A 15,889-nucleotide genomic window follows, 5' to 3' on the forward strand; every position below is an offset into this window, starting at 1 on the left:
TTGTCTCTGTTATTAGTTCGCATGTTTATTTTTTCCATGCACCAATTTTGAGGCTAGTAGATGTGCATCAAAGCTAGGAATCTTTATGTAGATTACTTAAATAAAAGTGTCAAAAAGGTTCTGGTGTTTTCCTTCAGGTGTGCAATGTCCTTCCAAGGGAGCAGTGGTGCAAACTGGAGATGGAGCAGAGTTCAGGACCCACGCTGCAGGGCGCAGAGACAAGTTGGCCGTATGTTCTAATGCTGGAGCTGGGAACCTTCATTGTGGACATAATGGTGAAGAATCTTAAAATTAACAGTGACATCCTGAACCCCGCCTATGACAAAAAGCTCATCCCCATCCTCTACCACATGTATACCTTCCGCAGCACCAGACAGGTACAGACCCACTTTGTTATGTGCAGCCTCTCTGATGTAATTGTACCTTACTTGAAATTTACTTGGGCGAGCTTCACAAAGTATCAACTCCACTCTTTTCACAAAAAAAAGAGAGAACTTTCTTGTAGCTGCAAACTTTCTGCATAATCTGCATTTAAAGACAGTTACAGCATTGATGTTTGTAATGCAATTTTAACTTTTCAAAACCAAAGAAAATGCAGAACATCATCTTGATTTGTGAGGTTGGGGGGCGGGTGGAGGATGAGTCAGTCTTACACAAAGCAGAACACCACTGGATTCGAAACATGTTGGTTGTTTTCCACACAGAACTTTAGATGAACGTCCAAGGGACTGTGGAAATGTGCACAGCCTGACGCCAACGGTTATCGGTCACCCTTAGTGGTTAAACTAGGAATTGTGTTTGTCGTTATTAGAGGATACCGCAAATGCGGCAGTATGAAGAAAATTTTATATATATATTTTTTTTAGAGACTAAGAGCATTTACTGACCCACTGTGATGATTTTAGATTTCCAAAGGAATCATGTTGAAATTATGCTGAGAACCACAACCTGTCTTGGAGTGTGGCGCAGCAACGAGCTGTAACCATAAAACTGCTGGACACGCACTCGGCTTTTTAGCAGGATGCCAAAAACTGATCAGGTCTGTGCTAGCTGACCCTGAGCCAGTAACCTGACAGTGGAAGTATCTGCCTAGGTTTATAGATTTTTCAAGCTGCAGTATGTAACATTTATAAAAAAAATAAATAAATAAAATGTTGTGATACTCATAGATGTCACTATGTTGTGATAGGTAATGAGAAATACAAAGGAAATCTGTTTGGATTTATACATTCACAGTGTCAAACATCTGAATTTGTGTGCTGACAGCTTTCCTGATTCATGCTATGCTAGTCGTTATCTGTTGGAAATTGATTAAAAAAACGTATAGGTAGGTTCTTAAGGGTTTGTGCCACCCTCATTTACATGCTGCGCAGGGTATAGAGCCACATGAACCTTTTTAAAAAATCACTACTGTTTAGGTGCAGATGTTTGGGATTCTTATTTTAGTGACTCAGAGTAAAAGTTAAAGAAGTTTTTGAAAACTTGTCTGAAAAAGCTCTCCAGAGGATTAAGAATAAAAGAACAAATGAACAAACCTGTTCCATTTTTAGCCCTCCCAATTTGTCAAATTAGCTCCTAAATTAGGGATAATTATACACAATTACATTAAGTAATTGAGAAAGTTATCGGTGAACTAGCTGTACAGCTGACCTTTTCATTAACAAAGAAATAAGAAGTAGAAACAAAAAGAGCAACCTTTAAGAACTTGACCTTCACTTTTGTCACAAAGATTGTTCAGAAAGCCTGTTACCTTGAACACTTGAGCGCCCTTCTATCCAGCATGAAGCTCCTAGGAGGGTGATTTATAAAAACCACTTTCCCCTGGTGGGGAATGGTGGTGGTAGCAGATGAGTAAGATGAATAGGGCCCGGCCTAATCCCTTTTTTTTTCCAGCGTCCCCTTAATTGGCTCGCTGATTTACTGCCGTGGGAGCCTGCAGCAGGCTGAGGTGACCACGCTCGGAGAAGCGGGGAGATGTGTGGGTTGCTGAGCTTGATGCGCTTTGACAGTGAGACATACTCTAGTCAAGTTTAATTCTTGTGTAATTTTCTATTCTTGTAGATTCAGACCCTTTTCTCCATAGTGATTAACCCATCAGGGGGGATCCTAATGATTTTACTGCACAGCGTGAAGGTTTGAGTCATTGGAGTGACGCTGGGGTGTTTCTGTCAGGTTACAGTCAACAAATGAAGCTCTTTTTATTCACTGCTTCACGCATGTTAAGTAAAGTCAGACCCAATATGCATAACAGCAAACCTACTCGAGCCATCTGCTCTAGCAACGACTTCTGACAGATATTTTACATTAAACTTTAAGGGAATATTTATATGAGTAAAATAATTTAAAAATATGGCGTTATGCATTCTTGGAAAGTCTGATAGAACTGTAGGTATTTCCCAGGACTGGATAGATGTGGAAAAGAAAAACCAATTGGTGGCAACAACAATTTGCTAAACTTTTGAGAAGCAATTAAGCCTCAAGCTCTTTTTTAAAATGCTTTTTTTTAATTTATTTTTTATTTTACTGATTTTTATTTATTTATTTTTCTTTCTATGAGCAACTCAAATATTCCTACATATCAGTTCAGACTCCACTTGCATTTCACATGGTTTTCCCTTCAGGTTGGCTTCATCAAGCCACACCCCATCTTGACACAGATGCAGCAGGAAGCCATGGAGACCACGCTGACCTTTGACTCGTCAGTGATGCCGATGCTGTGCCCTCCGGTGCCGTGGACATCGGAGAAGTTCGGCGCCTACCTGCTCACCCCGGCCAAGCTGATGCGCGCCACGCACGGGGCCACGCAGCACGAGGAACTGCTGGAGAAGTGTCCGAATCTCCACCCGGTTTTTGACTCGCTCAACCAGTTGAGTAATTGCGCCTGGAGGGTCAACAAGCCAATTCTGGACATAATCATCTCGATCTTTAACGACAGGGGCAGCGATAAGCTGGACATCCCTCCACCTCTGTCAGAAGCCCCTAAAATACCCCACTTCAACCCTCAAGACCCCGACTACACAGCCAGCGAGAAGGCACACATGAAACGAGAGGTGATCAATGCCAAGAAGAAGTGCAGCGAGATGCACAGCCTGCGAATGGACGCTCTTTATAAACTCTCCATTGCCCACCACATGCGGGACAAGCTGTTCTGGTTTCCCCACAACATGGACTTCAGGGGCCGCACCTACCCCTGTCCCCCGTATTTCAATCACTTGGGGAGTGATGTGACTCGGGCGACGCTCGTGTTCGCTGAGGGGAAGCCTCTTGGTCCCAAGGGTTTGGACTGGCTGAAGATTCACTTGGTCAACTTGACGGGGCTGAAGAAGAGGAGCTCACTGCAGGGACGTCTGGAATACGCCGACAGCATCATGGAGGACATCCTGGACTCTGCAGATGACCCTCTGAACGTTAGTTCACCTTCATTGTTTTGATCACTATTACCAAACAGTTTGTTAAATTATAATTGGCTCGGTAGAGGGTGTCCGCGCATCTTCAAAAAGTTTTAAATTAATCCATCTAAAAGTAAGTCTTTAAATTGTCTTAGTATTAGATACATAATACACAAAATCAAACAGCAACGGAAAGACAACATTTAAGACCTGTAATTAACATATTGAAGGCCAACTTACTTTTTAAATGAATTTAAGTCTTTCAAATATCTTATATTCATTTGAAAAACAAAAGCTGGTCTTTAATAAGTTAATCACATGTCTTAGTCTTGACAGGACTATTTAGTCTCATATATTTTATCTATTCTTTTTCTTGTGGGACTTTTCTGTCATGCAAAAGCCTGAGTCACTCGGACATCTTCATTAAGTTTTTTGACTCAAAATGGTCGAGGCTACTGCTAACTCACTGCTAACAACTCTTGCTAGCTCGCTAGCAAGAGTTTTGGGTCTACCCCACTGTCATGGGGTAGACCCAAAAGTTGACCTTTGGGGTCTATTATGGGTCTCAACTGGCAACGTTATTGCCACTTGGCTGGACTAAGTTCATACGTCTCTTCTGAGATATAGGTCTTACATTTCTTTCATAGTGGTCTTAAGTATGAGTTGGTGAAACATGCAGAAACCCTGCTGATAGAGATGTTTTTAAAAAGACTAAATACTCTAATTGTACAACAAACAGTAACCAGTATTTTCTGCATATGTTTATCAAAGCAATCTGTTATGTGTGTGCCTTTTTTTGTCTCTTTTTAGGGCAAAAAATGGTGGATGGAGGCCGATGAGCCATGGCAGGCACTGGCCTGCTGCATGGAGATCGCCAACGCAGTCCGGTCACCCGATCCAACTAAGTTTGTCTCTCACTTTCCTGTTCACCAGGTACTGAGAAAAAAGAAAAAAAAAACTTTTAAAATTACTTGTAGACATTCTAACAGGTGTCTCAAAGGAGGAAATATTATCTTTACCAAATCTTCCTGTCATTTTATTTTGACAGCTCTACTTGGTGTTGTCGTGTTGGTTATTGCTTGAGGCATAAACAGGGTTAAAAATGCATGTGACTACAGACTGTGAAACTGTTTAATATTATTATTTGTCTTCACTATAAATAAAGGTTGAATGAGTGAGTGAAGGAATGAATACTCAGTCCTTCACTTTTTCTTTTTCAGGACGGCTCCTGCAACGGCCTCCAGCACTACGCAGCTCTTGGCAGAGACGTTATCGGTGCGACTTCAGTCAACCTCATGCCCTGCGAGGTGCCCCAGGATGTGTACAGCGGCGTAGCCCAGCAGGTGAGCAGTGGTGGGCTTTTTGTGCAATTTGCCAGCATTTAGTTCCAGCCAGTACTCTGCAAAAACCTGACGTTACACAACAGGAGACGGGATTTTACGAGGCACGCTGCAGTTGCTCAGTGGTTATTATTCAGATGACTCACTAAGTCCCAAAGTGAGTGACAAGCTGAGCATGGAGAATATTTTTAAGTTTCTAAGTTTAGGTCTTGCATTTAAAAGTGTTTAGTTCCTCTTGCTCTGCATCAAAGTCGAGGGGAGAGAGAAGACACTTTGTTATTCTTTTAAAGTTTATGTGTGTGCATGCATGAAAGCACCCAGGTTGCAGAAACACTTAAATTGGTCCCAGTTGTGACTTTCTGGCATTTCAGAACAACAGGATTTGAACTGAACCAAGGACAAGCCTCTGCTCCTCTAAGGGCAGTGACTGTAACTTCAGACTGAACGCTATAAATTTGAGATTGCTGCAGAACTCTGCTTTGGTGGGCTTTGTCTTCATCTGGGCTTTGCAGTTATTATTCGATTATACTGTTTATGACATCAAGCGTTGAAACAGTAAACGACCACACTGAAATAAATAAATAAATAAAAATCTTTCTTATTCATAAGGGAAAGTTGGTGTCTCTCTCTGGTAATAGCCACGTAATTTGGGACATACAGTGAGAGCTGTATGTCCCAAATGGAATAGAATAAAAATATTCTTTAACGTGGGGAAATTCAGATGTACCAGCAGCAAGTTAAAGCTAAGTAGAAGCATGCATATTCATACAAATTTAAAAAGTACATAAAAATAAGAATTAGACTGTGCAGTAAGGACAAATTTACAACATAGGAGAAATGTACTGTACAATTATTAAAAACAGCATACCAAGATTTAAAAAAGTGAAACTGAATTTGATAATTTGAAGAAAAAACTAAATATTCTTATATATGTGTGCATTGAAAAATAATATACTACATACAAGAAGTGAAAAAAAAACAATGAGGATGTGCAAAAAATAATAGGAATATAAACTTCTTGAGTTTGGAGCAGTGATGGTTATAGTTTTACAGCAGCTGGAAGGAAGGATCTGCTATAGTATTACTTTGTGGACTTAGGATGTAGCAGTTTTACGCATGAGGTTCTAAATCCATTAATGAATTTTTCAGTGCTATGCATCTCAGATGGTAAGATGTTTGTGAAATATTTTGAATATATGAAATATTTTAGAGTTGACTAGTTCCCAAGCATAAACAAAAACGTGAGACATTGAGCAGGATTTTAGTGTGATCTCTTTAAATATCATTACCTAGAGTTCTCTTGCAATGCAGATGTGCAAATATGTGGATTATCCGGGGATTAGGATGCATCTTATGCATCCACTATGTCCCTTTTATAAAATCCCAGTTAACTCCATTGAAGCTTGAGTTTGTAGTAAGACAAAGGGTTAACATATCTCAGCTTTAGCAATGCACTATATTCTCAAATTCCCTTTAATAGCTTGACTGATACAGAAGACATTTTTCTATCTCCAAAAAAATGTGCTTCAGGTCGAAGAGCTGCGAACTCGGGATGCTGCAAAAGGCCTGAAGATCGCCCAGGTTCTGGAGGGCTTCATCAGCAGGAAGGTGGTCAAACAGACGGTGATGACTGTGGTGTACGGAGTCACTCGTTACGGAGGGCGCCTGCAGATCGAGAAGAGGCTAAAGGAGATTGATGAGTTTCCCAAGGTACAGCAGTGTGTACAGCGAACACACTTGTATTTTTAGCCTTTAATCAATGTGATGTCACGATGAGGGTTTCCTCCTTTTTCCTCCCAGGTTTTCTTACTTGCACAGGAAGCATTATTGCACCTTGAATCGTTTTTGTTATTGTGATCTGACCTGAAAATTAGTTGTGGGACTCAATTTAATTAAATCAATTTAATTAATTTGAGGCTTTGCAATGAATTAATCTGTTATAAAGCATATTTTCCGTTTGAGATTAATGCTCCTATATATGGTTCATGTTCAACAAATTAAACAAAGAGAACAAGCAAATGATCTTGTTTTACTCAGGCCCTATAAGTAGCAATAGTTTTTTTTTTTGATTGCTTTAAATTTCTGATGTTTCTGTGTTGTCTGGAAAATATGGAAATGCATCAAAAAAACATTTGTTTCCAGGTTTTTCCGTTCGTTCATTCTGACATGGAAAAAGCATTTTCACCTGGTTATGCAGACTGACTCTGCATAATCATCTGAACAGTGCAGCGAATGTCTGCTGAGTGCAAACATGTTGCGGCTGTTGTTTACTGATCCAGGGCAGTTTCGAGGCCAGAAATGAAGAAATCAAATCTTGGCAAAACGAGTCGGACGCGTTGTTTTCCACATTTATGCACTTCAGCTGTTTAAGATTTTCATCCAGCAATTCATCCGCTTGATATTGTGTCTATATATTTACGTTAAATCTGTTTTTATTTTAGTTCAGGACCTCTATTCTTTGGACATAAAAGGACTTCATGTGAATAATTACACGAATGGATGTCTGTAGAACATTCAGTGCTTATTATCTGTCCTACAGTTAACTTAATCTTAAAAATACTTGAAGGAAATGACGCATTTCACATAGAGGGCATCAGCAGAACGCCTCCCGGCACATAAACCTCACAGCAGTGCTCTAAATGACTTCTGCTTAATATCCTGTATTGGTTTTAGCAGGGAATTGGGTGGGCCTATAATTGTGACTGATTACGGTGGGGATGTGCTTTGAGCAGGAGGTAGCACCTACTGTGGAGATCATGTTCCTGTAATATGAGGATAAATGCAGTCCAATGTCCTGCAATTTATATCCATTATTTCCATTACACTTTGGATTTGCTACATTAAGTTCAACAATAATAGTAACTAAGAGCCAAACAAAAAAAAAAATAATAATAATAATTTCATGAATTATTTAGATATAGCGTGAATAAAAGGATGTTATTGTCTTGCGTTTCAGGACCATGTATGGGACGCGTCTCATTACCTTACGCGCCTGGTGTTCAGTGGCCTAAAGGAGATGTTTACGGGAACCAGAGAGATTCAGGTGAGCCAGTTTCAACCATGGAAACATTTAACTGGTATTTTACTCTAATAGTCTAACAATTGTTAGACATTGTGCCTCCGTCTGTTTTCCCTCACTGAAAAAGACAAAAGAGAAACGTTTCCAAATAAACCCACCGTCCGCCTTGCAGTTAAACAAAACATGCATTCATCTTAAATTTATGCTTGTTTGAAGTTTGAAGGACTTAATCAGCACTTATATTGTGAACTGCTATAAATACTGCAAACACTGTTACCTCTTTGTTGGGAGCTGGTTGCTACTTATCAGTCGCCTTATCAGACCTTGTCAGATCTTACATTTGCTGTTTAATATGTGTCAATTTTCATTGTGAAATATGTTTAAAACTATGACAAAACTCAACATTAATTTTAAAATTGATCCTAAATTTAAATCCTAGCATCGGTACCTTCATATTCAAAAACTCAATTGATTTAGGTAATGTTTCATTAAACTGAAGATGGTGAGTGAAAATAACAATTTCATGTTTTGGATTTAGTTGTTTTGCCAATCAAATTGTCTATGATCAGTGATGTGGGGGTCAAATATTGAAATGTGTTGTTGTTTTTTTCCCCCTTTATTTATTTTTACATCAAACCTTGAACAAAAAAAAACAAAACAAAAAAAAAAAACTCCCAACATTTTTGTTGCCAACCAACAGTATGTACTTTGTTATATACTGTACAAGATTTATGAGTTTAATATCACTCACATAAAAGTTAGGAAGATGACTTGTGATCTTTACATGGGCCAAAATGAAAATGAGTTTGATACTGCTTTGACCATGTGTCCAGTCCTCACATTCATTATCCTTTAGCCTCCATGAATTTACTTAATTTTACTTTAGTGTCTTTGCTTCAAATACTTTATTTTGCAGAGACACTTGAGTTGCTTCAATTGTAAAATTCTATTTCTTTGTTGTAGCACAAATCTTTCTGTTTGCGTGCGTCTGTGTGGTGAGGCAGTAAAGCTTTCTTTTTGGGAAAATGGCTTCAGACACTTGTGCAGACATGATTGCTGCAGGTTTTGTAGCGAGCAACAGCTTCTGACCTGTTCCACAACAACGCCGCCACAGTTGTTGGCCTCTCTTTAAAGCAGAGCAGCAGATTTAGGGCTGAAAGCCAAAGATCGTTTCTTGACGCAGTAGCTGGCTGAAGTTTCTGTGTTCTGTGGTTGAAAATGTACCAGAGGATCTATTTATGGGTCCGATTTATTAAATTTTGATCCAGCAGACCATGAAAGCTTTATCTCAGTGAACTCAGTCATTTGAACACGTCTACATACACAAACACGCACATGCAAGCATGGATACGACCATATGCGCATGGCAAATATTTAGCGGATGCCGGGTACTGAAAGTATTTTTATTTATTTTTTTTTGTTTTTTTTGTTTGTTTTTCACCACTGCTGGTGTCGTTCTGTTGCAGGACTGGCTGACAGAAAGTGCCAGGCTCATCTCCAAGTGTGGCCACACTGTGGAGTGGGTGACACCCCTGGGCTTACCGATCATTCAGCCTTACCACCGCACACGCAATTTATTGGTAAGTCTCACCATAGGACTGACTTTCCACTGCAGAGATTCAATTTAACAGATATTTGAAAGATGTCAGTCAGCTTAGCCAGTCGCTGCTTCTTGTAAAAGTATTTCTATGCTCTCAACCTGTTCAAACTAAACCTTACCTGAAAGTCTATATTTGTACCGACTGTCTCGCCAGAGCAAAAATCTTTTTGCTTTGTCCATCCCATTCCAGCTTCATTTTGAAGTACTTCAAAAACAGCACAGTTGACCCAAGTGCTGTAAAACAAGCACAAGAAATACATTTGTTTATTTTATATCCTTTGCAGCTTTCTTTCCAGAGGAAACAAGACTCACAAAATTATTCAATCGATACGAGTTTTAATCCTCCCATCCCGTCAGTGTCTCAGCCGTGGGTTTTTGTTTTTGTTCGTCTCGGGCTTTCCGAGTCTCTCTGGGTTTGCTGCCGGAGTGCGCCACCGATGGTGTATTGCGATTATTCTGAGTGGTGCAACTTTAATAGACCTCAGCAACATAGCCTGTTTTGTTTGTCGCTATGGTGATACCGGCAGTAACACATCTTAGAGATATAACATGACGACTGTGTGCCGGCGTGTCTGCAGATAACGCAGCTTCGTGTGCGTTGTACAAACTGGGAAGTGTTCCCATCTGTATGAAGAGGGAAAAACCGCAACCTCTTAACTTCTTAATTGTTAGCGACGTGAAGGGCGGAGGCGGACACGTTGCCGATCAGATTAGTAACTTGTGGGCTTGCTCGGCATACAAACTGCTCTTTTAGTCTGACTTCAAGCATAAGGTTGTCTTAGACAGGAAATGCCACCGCGGCAGCAGGTGCAAATGACTTGGAGTGACAGATGGTAGATCCCCTGAGGGAGCTTCTCTTTCTCTCGCTGTTGGTAGTCAATTTCTTTCCCTGATCTGACCTGCTTCTTTTGATTTACAAAGCGGACCAGGAAGATGCTTAGCTGAGCTCCTTTTTGCCTTCAAGGCCTAAAAATAAACAAAATAGTAAACAAACAAATAGGTTAAATGAGATTTTACTGACAATTTTCTCGATCTGCTTCAATAATTCTCTAATCCAGTTGCATCACTGGGCAACAAAAAAATGAAACCATCTTGCAGAAAGGTCACCTTTGTAAAGTATAGCTGGATTAAATTTAATCTCTCAGTCTCCTCGCTGCATCTAAAATCCAGGGCCGCTGCGTTCCTGTGGGTTATCAGTAATTACACTGTAGATAGAAGGCTAGGCTGGAGAATAATGCTGTGCGAAAAAAAACAACAACAACTGAAAATAAGGTGAAAGTAGCGGGTGTTTTGTCGCAGGAGAATTGTTTGTGTACATCTGAGGGGAAATGTACGAAAATTAAAAAAAGATGAAAAAGACTTTGGAGAAGGCGCCTTACTAGACCAGAAGACACTAATCCAATCAGAGGTCACTTTGGCTGATGTGTTTTTTTTATATATGCTGTCCCCTCCACCCAGGGAAGCTGTAGTATAATCTTTCTCAGCGGATGCTAACTCGAGGGAATCGGCTGGATTTGACCGGATTTGTGGGTTTATAGTGTGACTAAAAGCTTGTGATCTAATGTCCTCTGTGTGAGAAGAATTAGTCTCCTCTGGGTTTCACTGATCGGGCCTCTCTAGTGGAAAAGTTTTTCATTAAGTACACTATAGCTGCTTGTGGCCTGTAAACAGTTTGAAACCAATGTGCCGTCAATAAGTAATTCACCCGATCGGTGTTTACAAGCCCACTGAGGTCACGGAAGTTGGACCGACTCTTTTACCGGCCTCGGATGGACTTTATGACACGTATGTAAAAGCTGCTGTCGCTTACAGTTCATTCACAAAAGTATTCAAATCCCTTACACCTTTTCAAAAGTTATTATGCTACAACCACATTTTGCATTGTAGAGTTGGTGTTTGGATTTAGCCTCTTGACTATGGGAATGCTTCTCCTTCCGTCCTTATGGTGCTTTTCCTTCGTGTGGCTTTTCCATTGAAATTCATGTAATGTATCTGTAAATGTCAGTGTGATTCCATTCAGTTGCCCTACATGGGCTTTTTTTTTCTGACTTTTTCCAGAATCTTGTGGCATTTTGGGCCAAACTAAATATGCGGTTTGCGTTGTAATGGTAACACCCTAGAAAAGTTAAGTTTAGTGGGGATACGATCAGCTGTAGGCCAGCGGAGGTGTGGCTAGGTGAAGCAAAGATGATTGAGGAAATAAACATATTACTGGGATATATGATTGACCCGGTTACCTTGTGAGCATCTGGAGCTTAACCGTGATTCAGACTTTAGAAACTCATATCCGACCGTAGGGCGATCCAAGGTCTCCATCCGTCTTAGCGGCATGGATTCAATCAACTCCCTACACGGATCATACGCTCTTGTTCATACATTATCATACACGGTAGGGATTTGATTTACAGTACGGCAGATAATAACTCGCATTAAAAAAAGGAATTGCTTTTTTTTTTACCCGTTCCATGTTTAAAGTCACAGCTTCTCCTTACACCTCTCACGTAAGTCCATCCGGAGATTGGATGTAAAGGGGGGAAAAGGGCAGATTGTCTCATCCTCAGTCCATCTACATCCATGATGGTTAAGATGGCAGCCATGTCACTAAGTGATGGGATTTATCCTCCTTCCTTTGCGCCTATTCTTAAAGCTTTCTCTGATTGTGCGAATCTGTCAATCAACACACAGCCACCTTTAACCGATTGACTAGAACCAGCAAAGCGAGAAGCGTTATGACCCCCTAAAGCTAGGCTCAATGTTCTTTCATTCGTGCAGCTGCTCCCACCTCCTTTCCTCCATGTTCATCTTTCCCTCTTTAATGTATTCAGCTGGTCTGTTCTGTCCTAGAATTGGATGCAGTGAAAGATAAAGAAAGTTGTTAGCAGTAAACCCAGTAGAAACCCTTAAGTAGGTACCTCTGTTTCAGTGGTTTCAGAGATAATGGATTATCTGGACAAGAGTGTGTATGACAGCAGATAGAAAATGAAAAAATAATGAAAAGAAAAAACGTAAGTTGGTGTTAGACAATCATCACTAGTGACAATGTTGTATTTAGCTCTCCATTTTTAATGCTCTCTGCACACACTTTCAGCTGCATGGCTTATTATATAGTATAGTCTGCTTATATGTATTTGTCTAAAAAAACATATACTACATTATAATTATCTTTAATATAGGACTATATGTCATAGAATAATTGTGTATATTTTACAATTTTTTTCAACAACCTTCAGTCTGAAGGACAACCAGTTCAAAATCTGGACATGAATCCAGTCTCCATTCAGCCCAGCTGGGATCAACACTGGGATTAATTTCATAATGAATAATGAGTACAATTATCAACCTTTACATCTACAAATGTGGTAAGAGTTATACCCCAGTTCTTTCCTTTGGTCTATTGCTTAGAAATACTTTAAAGCTTAGTTGTTGTTGTTTTTTCTAGGCTCTGTAAAAACAAAAGGAGCCCAAAGCAACAAACACATATGTAGGAAAGACTTTTCTGTCATTTGTAGCAAATGCCTAAATGTTTTTATTGTACGATTCTCTGGTAAAAATTTCCATTATGGGCCTTAAAACTGTCATTGAATGTGAAAAGTCCAAAAACAGCATGGTTCTCATTTATGGCTAATCCTCACACCTAATAAAGACTCATCTAGATTATAATTCCTCATTCAAAAGCTTGTGTGACTCCTTCAGTGTGAGGGTGACCAATTTACAGTAACCTCATCAGATGGTGTTGATCCTGCAGTTTCAACCCTTTTTGTCGACGCTTACTTGACTCAAATCGATGTTTAGGATCACTGAGTGTACGTCTGATGAAGGGTCTAGTTCTCCCCTTAAATGTCCGTCCTCTTCAGGTGACAGGGGTTTAAAAAGCTTTACAACACAGAAGAGAGCTTACAACAGCAAATGTTTGGTTTCTTTTTTACTGGGACATCGTTTTAGATCCAGAATAAATGTGAATGTGGGAAGAAGATTCATCCAACAAACAAGCAATCTGGGTCACGACTGAGTTACGTGTTTAAATCACATTTTTCTTTTCATTAAGTCATAATGGCAGTAGTTTTTTTTTTTCTTTTTCAATACTGCATTGTGTTTAGAAGGAACTAGAATTAAAATTAGAAAAAAAAAAAAATCTCTCCTCCGCAACAGTCAAGATTTGTAGCCACTTAGTAAATAATTTGAGTTTATCAATCAGTTTCCCCTCAGCCACACAAACAGAGGAACCCAGCGCAGCGACTTACCGGGGATCCAGCATGCTGCTTAATATGGATTAATTATCATCACTCGGCTGTCTGTGATGCAGCTACTTGTACTTGACCTCAAAATCAAGGAAATGGATGCAAATTAGTCCTCATTAATCACTGGGAACAAACAAACACATTTTCTGTTCATTCAATTTACCGCGGCTCATTTAGCTCTGAAGCCTGCTACGGACGGCCTAAAAGCACTTTGATTATTTACAGTGCAGATAACTGTGTTTGCGGCACCCTGAATATGGTTTAATTGGACCGTTCGGCGCTGACGCTCCATTCCGTCAGTGAAATCACTAAAATGTGTCCGGGCGGGGTAATGGAGAGGGAAACGCTGGGATCCATTACCGTTGGCCCGGCGCAGGATAAACACAATAATAGTATGAGCGTATATTGACAGGAGGCATGCTATCTGTTGCCGGTTTTATCCGTGTGTCGAGAGTCGCCTCTCATCGCCAATCTTGCAGCGTTGCCGGGTTTAGTTAGGCTAAACTCACGCTTGGGTGCAGCTGCGAGGGGAGTCCTCCGTCCTTTGGAAATGAAGAAAGGAAACGGGGGTGTAATGAAGACGAACAGCAGAATTTAAATTGTGTTTATTTGAAGCCAGCTCGGTGTGCGTGCACTAGCAAATGGCCTGCTCTGGTCAATTTTCCTCTCTCTTCTGCTGATGGTTTGTTACAGGGATCAAGTGGATAATGGCGCTCTCTTCGCTTCTTCCCGTACTTCTTCTCTCAGGAGTGCGACGCTAATGTGGAACTGCGTTGTCGATAAATGTGCTCACGTATTGCCTAGAGTGGAAAACGCCACTTTTTGCACTATTATCAGGAGTGGACCATATCATCATTATATTGTTCACTATAAAATCTCCCAACTCAAGCTGTATTAAGTGAAATGAATACTTATTAGATTTATTAGGCATATCAGGTGATGTGTCCTTGTGTAATAAAGGAGGGTGGAGCCCGTGGAGAACAACAAGCATCAATGTGTGCATAATTATTGGGCAGCTTTTATTCCTCCAGAAAAATAGGGTTAAAAATAAAACTGAAGTTCACTGACTCTAAAAAGAGTCGGGCTGTCTTTACGGAAGATTGAATTTATAGGAAATGCTGCCAATGCAACACATGTTCATGTTTTATTTTTACAAAATACAAATGGTACTTTGTATTTGCCACATTTTGAGCTCTACAAAAAGTGCATATGGCAGTGAAAATAAAATATATTTTTTTTCATCTTTATGTTTGTTTTTTTTTTTTTGTTTTTTTTGTTTGTTTTTTTACTATTAGTGTCTATTGTTGTAAAAACACTCTGACCTTAATTATCCTGTTCTTTACTTATTACTTCTTTGGCCATGTTAACCAACTGTTCCACTAAATTAACTTCATTGCTTTTGTTTTCCAGCTGAAGAGCACCATGCAGCATATAAGCCTCCAAGTCACCCACGACACTACAGAGTAAGTCCCTCTGTAGATTTATTTCATTTTGTCTGATCTTATATAAAATCTGACCCAGCAGATGCAGAGAGTCCACATTCCTCTCTTGTAGCACTTTGTGACATTTGTCACTAAAATGTCACCAGTGAGTTTGATCGTAGTGACCTGGAACAGGAGCAGAGAAAGACGTGGTGTTTACCGCATTGATTTCTGATTTCATGTCGCTACAAGTTTTCAAAAGGCAGCTTGGATCGGGTTCCAGGACACACTGTGGATGCTGTCCCATGGAAACAGTTTTTGGCTCTCACAGATTCCATCAATTTTTTATTTTTTTTATATTTGGGGATTCTGACATGTTTCAGGTCATCTAACACGTTTTTCTGACAAAGGCTCAAGAGAAAGACAATCCAAACCAATTTAGAACCATGTAGAAAATGTAATTGCCCCCTAAACATTAAGCTACCCTTGCCAACAATAACTACTATCAAGTGTTTATTATACCTAATAACACTAACAGTCAGTTAGGGGGTTTAAGCAGAAACATAGTATGACGGCATTTTAATCAGATGTGTGCCCAGTTTTTGACTTGAGCACTCCAAAATCGTAATTTGCGTGTAATTATTCAGACTCTAACTTACCAGTGTGATTTGGATCAGTGTCCTGTAGAAGTCACGGTTCAGTCAGTTCAGTTCTCAGCGCTGAAAGAATGAAATCAACCTCAGATCGCCACCATGTTTGATTGTTCTGATGATGTTTTGCAACATTCATAACAGAATTGTCCACCTTCCAAAAAGTTTGATTTTAGTCTACAGAGTAAGTCTTTGGGATCATCATCATCATCATCATCATCATCATCATCAT

At 39.9% G+C, this 15,889-nt stretch overlaps 1 protein-coding gene across 1 annotated transcript in view; it reads left to right on the top strand.

The window, feature by feature from the left end:
• The window catches only part of LOC103149847 (DNA-directed RNA polymerase, mitochondrial-like), a 37,494-nt gene extending 22,441 nt beyond the window's left edge, over positions 1-15,053 (top strand). Inside the window, exons 13-16 of the mRNA XM_007569196.2 lie at positions 6,260-6,439; positions 7,686-7,772; positions 9,215-9,328; positions 14,997-15,053. Of these exons, the coding sequence (XP_007569258.1) occupies positions 6,260-6,439; positions 7,686-7,772; positions 9,215-9,328; positions 14,997-15,053 (438 nt within the window). The remainder of the gene's footprint in view (positions 1-6,259; positions 6,440-7,685; positions 7,773-9,214; positions 9,329-14,996) is intronic.
• Positions 15,054-15,889: the final 836 nt, after the last annotated feature.

Source organism: Poecilia formosa, unplaced genomic scaffold, assembly GCF_000485575.1.
Source record: "Poecilia formosa unplaced genomic scaffold, Poecilia_formosa-5.1.2 Scaffold237, whole genome shotgun sequence".
In the NCBI taxonomy this organism is placed as follows: Eukaryota; Metazoa; Chordata; class Actinopteri; order Cyprinodontiformes; family Poeciliidae; genus Poecilia; species Poecilia formosa.